Here is a 16,279-nt window from a genome sequence, read left to right on the forward strand (position 1 = left end):
TCCACCATTCTAGCATTTTTAATTACTGGGTGTCCTGCAGATAAATCTTGGGTAATGACCAGTTGGTCTCAAATAAACCTTATCTAGAGATATATTTCTTGATCTGTTATGTATAATTTGTCAGTAGATTGTAGGAATAATATGGTTCCCTCTGTTTTTCGTTACTAGCTAGGCATTGTTTTTCTCTTGTACCGTCTTACCCCTCTATCATGGTTGTCCCACGTAAGGTGCCCCCACTTCCCCCCTTTCTTCCTTACAAATACCCTTGCTTCTATGGTCCTACCTCTGTTGAGCTTCTTCTTTCTCCTTATCATACCCTGGTATAAATTCTTATCTCAAGTATTTTTTTCTTTTGCATTGCTGGAGACTTAACCCAAGATTTAACACATGTTAAGCAAGTTCTTTACCCTGAGCTGTATTCCCAAGTCTCAAGGAATTGTTTTAATCTGTTCATCTGAATTAACATGTCATATGCCATGATAGACTTTTTAAGTACAAATATACCCATGTCTAGGATTCCCATTGTTCTTCCTCAAATCCCATTTTCATCTTAAGACAATTTTAATTATTTTGTTAAAAGTATTTTTTTTTTTAATTTATGTTAGCCGATGTAGGGGAGGATGGAACTTCCATTCTACCCCTGAAGACTTAATAACTGAAGTCTGTCATATAAATAAACTGGCAAGAGACTGATTAACAGGATAATTCAATTCTGCAATATAAAACAAACTAACAAGAGATTAATAGGAAAAAAGACATAAATTTATTGATGTACAAGTGCAGTAGTCACACAAAGTGTTTGAAAAGTCAAGGGCCAGATGGTTGAAGTCTAAAAAGCTATAGAAAGACATTGAGACTTAAGAGTTCTGGGGAAGGCCACCACAAGAAGGAATAGGGCCTGGAGCCCCCAGAGAGGGATAAGTCGTAGGAGTAAGCAGGGCAAAATGCACAAAGGAGAAATACCTCTTACTGTTGATAAAGTCTCTGACCAGGTGTCAGACCTTTGATCTCCTTTTCATGGGAATTAGCTTTCTCTTTAATAAGATGTCAGGAAGGAGTCTGGGACAACTCTGCTCTTCCTGAAGTTCAGTCAGATCAAGTGACTTCAGAGAAAGCCCCTTCCTCCCCTCAAGTGAGAGTCCAAAGCAGCACACTTTAAGGTACTGTTTTTTTGAGTCTTAACACTGAATAAAAACCAACTGAGTTATATGTCATTTTTATATTATATTGTTTTTATTAAAAACTTGCCATTTTGTTCCTATGCTAGGACACTAGAATGTCTTTTTCAATTTGGAACACCTCATTGATTTGCATCTTTTAAGAATCATTTAAGATCTTAATTACCATCTGAACCTAGCATCTATTAGGTTTTAAAGCTCAATTGACTGGATGTACAATTTAACCAGAAATAAAAATGAAAAATATTCTCTTCAATTCTTGCCAAGTTCATCAGAAGCCTATTTACTGAAAAGTTAAGATCCATGGCATTTGGGAGTGAAACCAGGTACAAAATAATGTTTTCAGCTATTTCAGAGTATTATCTAGAAAGAGGAAGGTTATAAAGTTGTTATGTCTTCCTGAAACTAAAATGCCAGGCAGCTAAAGATGTGTTGATATGAATTTCAAGTAATTTTCTTATATGCTGAGATTCTTTGTATACTGAGGAAGTAAATTAAAAAATAAACTTTGAAAAAAATTTAAAGTGGGGAGATGGCTCATTGTGTAACGTGCCTTTTTCACAGGCATGAGGACCTGGGTTCAGATCCCCAAACTCATGTGAAAAAACAAAACAAAACAAAAGAAAAACAGGTATGGCATTGAGCACCTATGATTCCAGCACTGGGAAACAGAGGCAGGAGGATCCCTGGGGTTCACTGCCAGCCAATCTAGCCAGTGAGTCAGTACCAGGTTCAGTGAGAGACTGCCTTAGAAATAAATAAGTAAAAAAACATGGATAGCAATAAAGCAATATGTGACATCAACCCCTGGTCTCCACAAACACACACACAGAGAGAGAGAGAGAGAGAGAGAGAGAGTAAATTTTTCATTTACTGTATTGTAAGGGTGAAAAAAATCAAGCCCATAATTATAAGACATCTGGTTACTTCTTTTCACAATGTTACTTCAGTATACATTAGATGGCAGAATTTCTCTTTATCGTTTCTTGAATAAGGCAAATTGAAAATAGCCTCTTTCCATCTTAAAACTGTTTCTTATCTACGTACCTACTGTTAAGAGACAAGTTTGGCTATGCTGTTCACCCATACAAAAGCTATGGCTTTCTCCACTCTGCCATATTTTCTGTATTCACAGATTATGGTGTGACTGGACCCATTTTTTTTTTCCATTACTTTTCATGAAGAGGGTCAGTGACCCTCTCCAGTTTGAGTGCCTCTTTAATGAATCTGGAAAACAACTGTCTGAAATATGACTATCATTTCTGGGATTTAACAGGCATGTGCCTTGGGTAAATTAAGGAGCAAAGGAGGTCCTTAAATATGAATACTTTGCCAGATGCTTTTCCATTAAGCTCAGTTGGTTGAAAGAAATTAGTAAATAATTATGTTGGTGGGGAACCTACTATATCCAAATGTGATATAACATCATCCTTTAACAACCCAGCTTAATTTTTCCTATACACCAAATTAGTTTTTAGGGCAATCTACATTGCAAATTGACCGATTTGCATTAAAACTATGCCTACTTGTTCTGATTTGTCAACACCTCCTTTTTTTTTAAGTCTTTAGCATTAAGCATGGGTGGGTAAAACCATCTGCTTATGGAGCTCGCCTGCAGCTCCATCACTTAACACATGAGACAGGTTACAGCTGTTTAATTGTTACAGCACTGAATGATTCCCTTTCTATCCAAAATTAATATTTATATATGTGTGCATAGAAAGCATGTGGTTAAGCATAAGTGATCTAATTGTGAATTAATGGCATTCAGCATTCATTAATGAGTCCCCACATGAACCATGGAATATAAAATAGTGCTTTCCATGTACAGTCCACCTCTTAGATTTCAAGATTAGTCCCCAGTAATGGTTACCATGCATATGAGTCATTCACTCCCAATACATTGGTACATTGAAGGGGAAAATAACACCACACGGCTGCTGTCAAATGCAAACAGAAAACAATCTGTGTGGTTATTTCATGTATTCTCTTTCCTGCACTCCAAACTGCTGTCCTTTGAATTGTGACCAGTGTAAGCCAAGTCACATAGTCATAGTCGAGATATGCAATGGTGACTTCATGTACACGTGTCCCCCACACTACTGAAAAGCTTATTCTGACTGAGGGTATATGAGGGTGCACTTCTGCCTCTATTCCAAAATGGTGACACACAAATTTAAATGTATAGCAGTCTGCTATAAGTTAGTGATGTATATTCCATCTGCTCTGTACATTTCATAATAGAACTAGAATGAAAAATTCCCAGCAAAATCACAGTATATGGATAGAGATATGCATGTAAAAATGATAGCCGAATGCCTTGGTTTTCGTATACCTACCATAAAAGTAACTTACATTTTGAACTTATGAACAAATTATTTTATGTGGCCATTCAAACTCTCTTAGAAAATGTTACTTTACCTTGCTCAAATGAAAGTGGTAGTGAGGCACCAGTTGGCATGCAAACGTTGATAGGGGAAATTTCACAAGGTCCCACCCTAGATAAAGAACTACAGTAGGTAGTCATTGGCTACTGAGGGAGAGGAGGGAATCAGTTTTCTTCAGGAACAAGTTCCCTGATGGGTTATCCAATCCCAAGTGGCCAGCCCTAAATGTATGTCCATATATGAACAACATTAAATGGATTCAATAGGCAATGTGTGTGTGTGTGTGTGTGTGTGTGTAATAATTACAGAAAAGATTATGAATTTGAAGGAGAGTAAGGGTGTGGGAAGGGTTGAACAGGAGAGATGGAGTGATGGAAATTAATGTAAATACATCATACTCATGTGAAAGTCTCAAAAACAGAAATTTTGTTTAATTTTAAGAAAAGAAATTGCTAGTAAGGAAAAGCAGAATACATGGAAAGTTGCGGTATGTATGTTATTCTAAAAAGCTGAATCACATGTTGGCTTGGAATTGTGTACCTAAGTCAACACTGAGTGACAAGGAAGAAGAAAACTTCCTGACACAGAAATGAAGTTGTCGTCACTCAGGGACCTAGGCCACTCATATAAAGAATGTTCCTACCTAAAGGAGTATATTTGGGGGAGTTGGAGCATGAGGGGTCTATTGTGGCATTAATAGGACGACAAGTTTCATGGCATGTGAAAACAGATCATTAGCAGCCCCAAGCTTATTTGCTTAAAATCAGACTTTTACTTTCTTCTTGGTCTTTTAAAAAATGAGTCACCTCATGAGTCTGTCCTTTCAAAAATATAAACTGTTAATAAGATGAATTAATATTGCCTAATATTGTTTACTGTATGCTAAGGTGCAATACAAAGTGCTCTCCATATAATATCTACAGTATGGGTTAAAAACTATGAAAGTATTCCTTCAGGAAACCAAGGTTCAGAGAACTTCATCCATAGAAACTTTTTATTATGTTTGGCCAGTATACAATATAGAATAGAACCAGAATCCAAGCCCACAAGAGCCATTCCCAAGCCCATGTTCCAAAGCACTAGGTGACGCTGCCTAGTAAATTATTTTCAATTGCTCATGCATGACTGTGTATAGTGGAGTGGGTGAAATTGTTTTTCTGTACTAAACTAATAACTTTGTCATAAAATTGAATTGTCATAGGAACAGATGAAATAATAATGATGCTAGTGGTGTCTCAATAAAATGCCAGATTTTTAAGAATTTCTTTCAGGAAAGTTAGAAATATTTTCAGGAAAATTTTAATGATATGTTAAGAGAACTTGCAGTTTGGCAAAGTAAAAATAACAGCTACAGAAATGAAAAATAATTTAAAGAATGTCAATTTATACAGTGAAGGATTTAATGGAATTGGAAACTATTAAAAAGTCTGTACCTCCTTCCAAAATTTAAATTTATATCCAGTTTTTCTGTCATCTGAAATTAGTAGGCTGAATACTTTATACAGATACTGACTACTGAAAATACTCATAGAAAATGGGTAGATTATATGTTACTAGCATCAGCTCATAGGGAAGAAAGTCCTTAAAAGCACGCAAAATACAAGTGGTAAACCTCTCTCTCTCTCTCTCTCTCTCTCTCTCTCTCTCTCTCTGTGTGTATGTCGCTCTCTCTCTCTCTTCCCTCTCCCTCTCCTTTTCCCTCTCCCTCCCACAAATACATGAAATTTGCTTTCCTTTTAAGTCACCTTTGAAAGGAATCATGTATCTACTTATAAATTTTTATAAAGTAAATTATAGGTTTGAGAGATGGCTCAGTGGTTAAGAGCACTGGCTGTTGCAGAGAATCCGGATTTGAATCCCAGCACCCACGTGGCAGCTAACAACCATTCATAACTCCAGTTCCAGGGGATCCAATGCCCTCTTCTCTCATTCAGCAGGCACTCCTGCGCAACACATAAAATAAAAATAAATAAAATATTTTAAATTAAAATCAAATCATTCCTTTCACTCATCTCAGTTAAATTCTTATTTATTTATGAGTGTATGAGTGTATCGCCTGCATGAATGTGAGTGCATCCGTGTCATACAGTGCCGCGGAGGTCAGAAGAGGGCTTCAGATTCCCCTGGAACTGGAGTTAAGGACGGTTTGTAGCCACCATGTGGGTGCTGGGAATTGAACCCGGGTCTTCTGCAAGAGCAGTCAGTGCTCTTAACCACGGAGCCATCTCTCCAGCCCCGATTTGATTTTTAAAAGTAATGTTTTCCTGGCTATGAAGAAAACTGACGTAAGAAAGACCCATTGTGTTTTGTTGTTCTTGTTGTTTTCATCTTTTTTTACATTTTTTTTATTTTTTTGTGTGTGTGCATTTCATACAGAACAGAACATCCCAAACAATCTTAATCATCTTTATACCCCGATCCCAAATGACAACCTTCCATAGCCCCCCCCACTGGAGCCCATATACTCTGTTATCCCTGTTACTGCCCACTCTGTTGTCAGTGCCCCCAGCTGTTCCCCAGTGCAAGTTCATCCACTGAGTCTAGTCAGCCTATCTAGAGTCCCTTTTCGTAGAAAGATCAGCTCTTCTTCATCTAGCAGCAATCAGTTGCCAACATTCCTTTGGATAAGATTGGGGTCTGCTGTTCATTTTCCCAGTCCTATGCTGGCCACTCTCTGCCTGAGTTTGCATGGGACCACTATGCCATGGAATAATATGAACAGATTCCCAGGAGCTTGTAGGACTCTGTTTCCATATGGTCATGCCCATCCTCCCTGGCTCTTACAATCTCTCTGCTCCCTCTTCCTCAATGGTCCGTGAGCCTTGGGTGGATGAAGTTTAATAAAGGGGTCCATGGGGCTGGAGAGATGGCTCAGCAGTTAAGAACACTGGCTGTTCTTGCAAAAGACCTTGGTTTGAATCCCAGCACCCACAAGGCAGCTAACAACTGTCTGTAACTCCAGTTCCAGGGGATCCGAAAGCCTCTTCTGAACTCCTTGGGCATTGCATGACATGGGTGCACTTACCTGTATGCAGGCAATACACACATACACAAAAACTAAAAATAATAAAATATTTTTTAAAAACAAAAATAAAGGGGTCCTGTGCAAGAACCATTATTTAGCAGACTCTTGATCTCTATACTTTGGCCATTTGTGACCTTTGTGTTCCTGGCCCTCTGCTACATGAGGGAGCTTCATTATTGAGAACTGATTCTTTAGTGTCCTCTTCTTTTATCCCTGTTCTATGTTCCATGAGCTTTAGGTATAGAGGTTGCATTGCAGATGTGTCCCTTAGGCCTGCGCAATTCTTAGACAATATCCGTGTGTGACCAATTGTGATACTTGGTATTAGTCTCTGACTGCTGCAAAATGAGCTTCTTTGATGAGTGCTGACTGGGATATTTGTCTGTAAATATAAGGATACATATTTTGCACATAGTAAGAAATCACATGAGCCTAGTGATGTGAGAGTTTTGGGGTTTTGTCTAAGATCTATGACCACTCTGGCCATGTGTATTAGGTTATGTTATAGTACCACACTTGAGTTTCCTCCCTTTGAGTGGGCTTTTAGTCAAATTGCATAGCTGTTGATTGCCCCCAAGACAAAAGTGCCACTACTACATCAATGGAGTATGCTGTGCTGGCCGTTGATGTGGTTATTTGGTCTTGAAGCTGGTGCTGGATCATCCATTGATGTTTTCCTTGGCATTTTCATAGTGTTCTCCAAAGCCATGAGAGCTCACCTTCAGGGGAAGTGGCATCCAGATCAATTGCAGCTCTATTTCTCCAAATCCTGTGTCTGACGTATGTTCTGTGAAAGACCCATTGTATTTTACACATCTATTTAACAGAATTTCATTCTAAAAATTTTTCTTTCTTTTAATGTTTTTATTTTAAGTAACTTATTTAGTGACACAGGGTCTCATGACATACAGACTGGCCTCTAGTAAGCACCAGAACATGACCTTGAACTTCCAGTCCTCTTGCCTCCACCTCAGTGCTGGGATTAGGTGTGCACCACCATGCCTAGTTTATGTAGTACTGGGAACTGAACCCAGGACTTTGTGCATTCTAGACAAATACTCTCCCAGCTGAGCCACATCCACACTCCAAATTCTTCTTAAGTATTAAATTTCCCAATTAGACAAAACTAGTGAAATAGTGATACTATGCTGACCAAATCAGTGAATCATCACTGTGGTTTTCTCTCATTAACATTGTTAACATTACGCAGGCACTAAGGTTATTGTTTTAAAATCTCAAATAACCAACTATTAGAGCATAAAATTATATATATATATATATATATACACACACACACATATATATATATACATATATATGTTCTGGGGCTTGAACCCAGAGCCTTGCCACTGAGCTACATCCTTAGCTGTCTATACTGTATTTTTTAGAGTGCCTTGGGATTTGAACAGGGCCTTGTACATACTTAACATGTGCTCTATACTGAGCTATACCCTCAGCCCCTATGATGTTTTTATTAGTGTTAACAGCTCTCTGGGTAGTTTCATTCCCAAATCATAATTCTAAAATATACCTGTCTTTTTTGTTTCCTTTAATCTACAAAATCCTAAAATCTGTTTTCCCTTATGTCATTCAATAAACTCAAACAAGAACTGGAAACTGAAAAAGACATGTGGTAGTAACATGTTTCTGTATGTGATCCAGTGGAAGAAATCATGCCATATGCAAAGGCTATTGCAAAACTCAGTACAGCATGTGCCGCACAATAGGCTTCTCTTTGGACAAGTTCTGCATATGCATGGGAGAGTCTGTGCCCACATTCTGAGTGTCCCATTGTTACTACCATGGTGAATGTATAGTCCTCCATCAGGCATGCAATTCTAAACCAAAGGAAATACTAAACACTATTCTGTACAAAGCTCTGTAGCTCCTAATGGCACTTTTTCAGAAGGGCTGATTTTATAAAATGTGGTTTATCTCAAAGCACCTTTCACATGGAATCTGAATTTTTCCAAGCTGGCTTAAATCAGGAAATATATTATTTCACTCTTTTGGAATGTCTTGGTATAAGAAATGCTCCAAACCAAGCATAGTGTTTTACCCGGGTAGATTCATGCAAGAAGCACTGTGTTTCTGCAGATAGTTCATACACCAAATTTCTGAAAAAGAAAAAAAAAAGGAAGGAAGGAATAAAACATGCAAACTTTCAAATATTTAAAGAAAGTCTTTATAAAAGTCCTTTCAGTTTTAGGGGTATAAATGTTGTTTAAGAAAGCTCATTGATGTACATATGCACACAAGTTATTTTTCTGTACCTGATACCATCTCATTTACTAGATGTTAAAATTCAAATTCACTGGCTTTCCTACATGGTATAAAATATTTTAAATGTTCTCCCTTAATCTTAGAGTAAGAACTCTGTGGATTTTTTAAAAGCATATTTTAATGGACCTAAGTAAACTCTTAAGAATATAAAATTGTTTTATGGTGTTTAAAATTATGTCAGTGTCATAATCCTTTATGATGTGGTAATCAGTAATAAAACAGTGCAGTGAGTACCAATTAAGGAACATCAACTCAATGGGTCTGCAGCTTGCACGCTGATTTAAACGGCTGCTGATTGGAATAAATGGATTTAATATGTACTTATTTGCAGACGGTAGCTTTTCTGTCACCCTACTAGAACTGGTACATGAATAATCTAAGAATGATACTTACTTACAACTTTAATGAGATACTAATGCGAATCATTTTTTAAAGTCCATATTATAAAGAATTATGAAGCACACAATGCTAAATACAAAATCTGTCCTCTACTCCAAGGACTTTGCAGCAACATCCACAGTGAAGAATGTCTGTTTTATTATGCTCTGGTCTGATTGAATTATCCTCTTCTGGAGATAGGCCCTTAAGATTTGATTGTTGTAATTAAACAGAGAAATATTTTCAGCATTCTTGATTCTGTATTATTTGCCTATGTCTAACTTATGCCCCAGTCAACTCAGCAGCCCTGTGAAAATACTGTATTACTTAATATGCTCCAACCAAGCACACTGTCAGCAGCAGAAACAACGGGAATAGCTCATAACTTTAACCCATAACATCAGCAACTGTGTACACACAGACGACCATTTCCATTTTCCCTCGTGAGCTACTTAATATACATGTAACCAGCTTGATTTGCCTTTACTTCTTCTCTATGTTTGTAAGGATCACTTTGATGGTGAAGGAAAGCAAATTTGGAATTACCCTTATTTCAAGGAGACCTTCAAATAACGCCATTCCTCCCCTAAAGCAGGCCTCTACAATCCTTAGACATCATTTTGAAATGATCAGTCTTCTTCAGACCTGCTGCTGAGCAGTACTTCTCCGGTGCAGCGCTTATACAGCAGCTGAACTGCATCTGCTCTTTGTTCTTTGAACTCATTTTCATTCATTCTGATTTTAGCCTTACTTGGACTTCCCTGCCCACTGGTTTTCCAAACTTTGGGTTCTTAGAACATGTTGCAGCATTTCTTCTAAGAGCGCTGTAAGACACTCTTGCTTATGCTGCAGTGTCAGCAGTTTAATAGTTCAAGTCCGTTTGCATTTCCATTCTGTTTCCTGTTCTCTTCCCTTTGTTCAGCACATTCAGGTAAAGATTTCCATTTTGTCAGATGTTTTCAGTCAAGCAAATTTCTTGGCCAGTCCAGACAGACAGTGCTTCTGCTGTTTTACACAGGGACAGAGTTCTCGGTCTCCAGAGCTGTAACTATAACTCACTTAGTAAATTGTGGACTTCAGCATTAGATGACCTGCCTAGAATTTTGTCTTGCCACTTGCCAGCATTTTGACCTTGGGAAAGTTATTTCATTTCCTGTGTCTCAGTATCTTCATTCTAAAGTGGGAGTGATAATAATGGTACTTCCTACCTCATTGGTGAATGAAAATCCCATCAGCTAATGTCTTTTAAATGCTTAGTATCATTTTCACACACAGTTAACAGTCAGTTAACTATTAACACTGCTGTGTATGAGTTAGTTGATCAGGGTGAGAGAGAGGATCAGATGGGTAGCAGAATGGGGAAAGATTTGTAAATGAAGTGCTGTCCACTGTTACTTCTTTCCCCAAAGGCAGCTTCTTTTTTAGAACACATAAAATATACAAAGGCCTTCATAATAAGTGCATTTAGTCACTTTATCTGACACATCGTACTTTATGTACCAGACAATGAGAATACAGTGATTAGCCCATTTCTCATTGGAAAGGTTTATATATTAAGAATCACATACATCTATGATATTTATTGGATATTTTTTTTCTTTGAAGCAGTTTCTCCCTGTAGCCCCAGCTGGTCTGAAACTCACAATGTCAACCATCCCAGGCTGCCCCTGATCTCAGTCTTTTGAATTTTTATTTATTTTTTTTATTTTATTTTATGTAAGTAGACCATGTGTGCAGTGCCCAGAAAGATCAGAAGAGGGTGTTGGATTCCCTAGAACTGGAGTTACAGATGGTGGTTAGTTGACATTTGGGTGCTGGGAACTAACCCAGGGTTCCCTGGGGTCCCCTGCTAGAGCAGCAAGTGCTCTTAACCACTGAGCCGTCCCTCCAGCCCCCGACAGCTTGATGTTTCTTTTCTCTGTTACCTGTATCCTGATACATATACTTCTGAGACCACATCCATGCAAAGTGTACAGGTGGAGGGAGAAAGTATAAAATAGCAAGTGAAATGGATGTTGAGACTATCTGTGAGCAGGTATCTTCTCAACAGCCTTACAACCCAAGTCTACTACTAAGCCAGAAGATATTCTTGGGGTTCCCTTCCATCTCTCTTCCTCCAAATACAAAAGGAAGACTTAAATAGAGAAGAATTGTTTTTAAAAGAACACCCAGGGGCTGGAGAGATGGCTCAGCAGTTAAGAATGCTTATTGCTCTCGGAGAGGACGTAGGTATAGTTTCCAGCACCCACATGATAACACAACTGCCAGTGACTCCAGTTCCAGGGGAATCTGATGCCCTCTTCTGGCCTCTGTGAGCACTGCACACATGTGGTACACATAAGCTCATGCAGGTTCCTGCACATACACAAAATAAATCTTTAATAAAGTAAAGCCGGTTATTGTGGCCCACACCTTTAATACCAGCACTCGGGAGGCAAAGGCAGTTGAATCTCTGTGAGATCAAGTTCAGCCTGGTCTACATAGAAACTTCCAGACCAGCTGAGACTACAGAGAGACGCTGTCTCAACAAAGACCAAATAATAATATAATAAATAGAATACCCAGAGAAGTATATGTAAAAAAAAAATATAGAACCAGTTCTTTGCTTTTCTGACATTGAAGGCTTATAGACTAATTATATAAATAAAACAGTTTTGATGACCCAAATCTTTCACACCCAAAATTTACCAGTCTGCCTATCAGTGTTAGCAAGTAGACCAAAGACTTTCAGTGCATAGACTTGACATCTGCCAAGTTGTTTCATTTTCTGTGTCCCAGGGATAACTGTATCTGAGAATGTTTTGAGAAACAAAGGTGATAATGAGCCATAGTCTTTTAAAGATATCTTCACTGTGACATTTAGAGTAGACCTCGTGTGGTGGTTAATCTTCATTATCAACTTGGCTGGATTTAGAATCACCCAAGAGACTGAGGCACACTTCTGGGTGGGTCTGTGAGGGCCTTTCCAGAGAGGATTGACTAAGAGAGGAAGACCTGCCCTGAATGGCACCAACATGAGCTGGTAACCTGAATGGAATAAAAGGAAAAAGGCAGCTGAGTGCCAACATTCCCCCTTCTCAAATGCTTCCTGGCCCACCATGACATGACCTGCCCTACTCCTCTACACCCTCCCTGCCATGTTAAACTAACAACTCCGAAGCCAGAAACCACAATGAATCCCTCCTTTAAGCTGTTTCTGTCTGTTATTTGTCCCCTCAATTCACAGTGAAAGATACACCTATTTACATTGCTCATGGAAGCAATGTAGAAGGCCTCTAAAAGAAGGTGGCACCAGGCCAGGTGTAGTGGCACACACCTTTAATCCCAGCACTCAGAAGGCAGGCAGGCAGATGTCTCTGAGTTCAAGGCCAGCCTGGTCTATACAGTGAGTTCCAGGCCAGCTAGGGCTACAGAGAGACCCTGTCTAAAAAAAGACCAAAAACAAAAAAACTTTAGTTTTAGGCTCAAAGAAAAATTATTTCTCTTTATGGTTTTTAATTTTTTCTTTTTAAAATTTTCTTTCTACTTTCCTTTTCTTTCTCTCTGTTTTTTTGAGACAAGGTCTTACCGTGTAAGGCTGGCCATGAATTCTTGGCAGTCTATCAGCCTCAGCCTCCTTGTGCTAGGATTGCAGGCACGAGCTACTACATTCAGCTTGGTTTTAACTTTTTTTGATGAAAATTATTTTTTAAAACAAATGTTTATTTTATGTGTATGAGTGTATTACCTGCATGTGTAAGTACACCCATGCCATGCAATGCTTGCCTGTCAGATGACAGCCTCTTCTGTCCTCTGTGGGCATTGCACAACAGGAGCGCACTTACATGAAGGCAATATAAACATACACATAAAATAAAAAATAATAAAAATAAAAATCAAGGCATCATGACAGTGGTTAGAGCTGCCTCTGGAGTAGAGCTGGCAACCCATATTGTTGGCTGTGTTCCCCAAAGCAATAACTCCTCTTCTTCCTCTTCTCATTATTCTCATCTGTATTACTATATGCATATTACATATGTGTTTGCAGTTGCATATACACCCTGGGCTTATGATGAGGATTAAATATAAAAGTTAAATATAAATATAAAGCATTTGGCCTAGTAGCACAGAGCAAGCCTTTATTGTAACCCTTGGGAAGCAAGACCAGAATCAGAGCACTTCATGTGTGTCTGAAACTGATCATTCCGAAACTGGTCTGAACTTGAAGAGACCTGGATCATATATAAAAATGTCGTTTTCTGCAAGGCATTCAGAAGCAGGCTTCTTAGAAAATCAGAAATTATCTTGAGCACTTGTATTTGTGAGTATGTATGTTCTTAAAGACATGAAACCCCAAAAAGTCCTAAGATCTTACAAGAAATGTGGACATACTCTCCCCCTCTATTACACTTGGATCTTCTTCAAACATAAATAATTTAAATGCCAAGGAAAGTATTCTAGGAATACAACACTTACTAGAGCATCATTTTTTAAGGGCTACTTAACACCCACTTTTATGAAAGTCCCGTTCAATAAAATAACTTTAAAATTTAATAGATCTAGTAGGTAGGATTTTTTTAATGTAAATTAAAACGTTCATTTTCAGAGCAATTTTTCTGAAACTTAATGTGCTTTTCTGCAACTGTTAGGTATATTAATTTTTAAGTATACTATATTGTTTTTATGATTATTATTCCTAATGGAGTCTTACAACATGCCTGCATTTTTCTGATTATTTTCTGTAGTGGCGTCCATAATGACATTTTTATTGTTGCAATTATTACTTTTAATAATTATTTGAGCTTCATATATCCACATTGCCATTTAACTTCTTCATTATTTAGAACCAGAGTTTTGTTGTATTATCAAAAATTTCACTCTTCAAACTCAAAATATAAGATTTTGTTTTTCCTTTTTTAGTCTTATCAGTGATTCTTTATGATAGATGATATGCAAATGATCAATTTTGGTATCTTTTTCTTGATACAAATATTTTTCCTTATAGCTGGTTTTTGGGTTTTTGTGAATCTTACATTTTTAATATTTAAACTATTATGCCAGTTATGACTTACTGTGTATTTTAAATGCATTTTCTAATTTCAGCTTTCTTTCTGATAGCCTTCTGACCAATTGACAACCCTGCCTTTACCTGCAAATCAATCCATTGCTTTGTATAATTGATTTGATTTAGTAAATTAACAGGTTGACTGGTTGGAAATAATTCAGTCCTCTCTTAAAACTGCTGATCCAGATCAGAATCTTGTGTTCTTTATTTTGATGCCATTAACTGTAGTCGATACAATATAAAAGCAAATGATGTATTTTCAAGCTATGATCAGTGTTACCAATTTTTATAAACTAAGAATTCCCTTGAAAATACTACCCTGCCGGAACTGGAAACTCCAGAATTATTAATATCATTATGTTTACATTAAAATCATCAAAAAGCATTCTTGTAGATTACATACTATTAAGAAGAAATGATTAAGAAACCATATCAATGGTGTGATGCAGTAACACATTTCTATTTTCATGTTTAAGAGATGAATGAGGGTTACCAAGCTATGATTGCAGAGTAAGGCCTAACACCATTTCTTCTCTCACCTTAATTTCCCTTGTAATATGTTGTCAATTAGCTATAAACGTGCTTATTTTTAAAGGCAACTCAGAGGCCTCTAATGGAATCCTGTGGCAAGGCAAAGAATCCTTTTATATACACACAGATGTGTCAAAACCACTTATGGGTTTGTTTACCCACATGACACAGCTAGCAGACCTGAGTGTCTCACGTGAAAGTTTCAATTTAAATCATTCTGTTAAGAGTTCTGCTACCACTTGCATATGTCAGTAATGAAAAATAATCAACATAAGCATCTTTGAAAAGCAATTTTAGATCATTAAAGATGTATGAATTTTGACAAAGCAAGAAGATTTGAGCTTATTAAGAATATATTAGGTCTCTACAGTGAGTGAAGGAAGAGTGGCTTTGTGTCTCTGTCAAGGAGAAAGGTGTAGCCTAATTGTAGCCTCCTGAAAAATACATGGGCACGGCCAGGTACAGATACAGCCAGAGACACTGTCTTGATCTCAGCTGTTCCTATAAACTGTTTGAGAAAAACAGAACCTATTTTAAGATGATTCTTGAAGAGAAACAGGATCTTAGAATGCTCCTATTTGCTGATGGACTACATATGTGATACAGCCTGTCCATCTGGCATGGAGCCAAGGGCTACTGGAGAAGCCCTCTGCAGAGCTACATATGCCTTTTCCTAGCAGAAGGGGAATACACATTTGCTCAATTATTCTTTTTTTTTTCTTTTTTGCTTATTTAGTAGCTGTTAAAGTTTGATTACTGTAGATCTTCTAGCAATAAATGTCCAAAATTCTTGAGTAAGAAAGACCTGATTCCACTAATTCTGCTTAGCTGTAGTCTTTAAGAAAGTGAAAGTGACATATATTCCAAAGACCCTGGGAAAGGAAGTGTTAGCTGCTAGCGTGCCTGCACACTTTTCTAATGTGTGGTTCCTAGAGTCATGATCACACTGACTAAAATGTGACTGTATTGCATTTTTAGAAAATACAAAGTGCATCTCTGTTGTGTGATGTGAGTCTTACGTCAGCTGCAGCTACTCAATTTTGCATGTAAATTCTGAAATTTCCTTGTCCCATGTGACACTTCTGAAATGTCTGTCTGTTCTTTTTTTCCTTTTTAATTTCCCAAGCTCACTATTTGGATAAGATAGTGAAAGGTACTGTATACTTACTCTTTGTCGACATATCTGCTTAAGTATCTCTATTTAACTATGTATCAGATTGCACTAGATATAACGATAGACTGTTTCATGCATATTTTCATAAATTAGAAATTGGGCTTACATTGTATGAAATGCCTCCAATTTAAAGTATGAGACTTAAATGTGTGTGTCTCATTTTTATAATTTTGGATTATCACAGATTCCATTCTTATGTAAAACATGAGTTTTTCACTAAAACCCAAAACTGAAGATTACAGTAAATTTGCTGTTTTTTGTTTTATTTTATTTTGCTTT

General features: G+C 37.5%; 1 protein-coding gene across 4 annotated transcripts in view; it reads left to right on the plus strand.

Moving 5' to 3' along the window:
• Positions 1-16,279, plus strand: part of Tenm3 (teneurin transmembrane protein 3) — a 654,883-nt gene that overhangs the window by 540,508 nt on the left and 98,096 nt on the right. For 2 of the 4 annotated variants that reach the window (XM_029570439.1, XM_029570442.1), the window contains one exon: positions 15,953-15,979. The exons of the other annotated variants lie outside the window; for them this stretch is intronic. In XM_029570439.1, coding sequence (XP_029426299.1) covers positions 15,953-15,979 — 27 coding nt within the window. The remainder of the gene's footprint in view (positions 1-15,952; positions 15,980-16,279) is intronic. 4 annotated transcript variants of the gene reach the window in all.

The sequence above is a fragment of the Nannospalax galili genome, unplaced genomic scaffold (genome assembly GCF_000622305.1).
Source record: "Nannospalax galili isolate Female #2095 unplaced genomic scaffold, S.galili_v1.0 scaffold461, whole genome shotgun sequence".
Lineage (NCBI taxonomy): Eukaryota > Metazoa > Chordata > Mammalia > Rodentia > Spalacidae > Nannospalax > Nannospalax galili.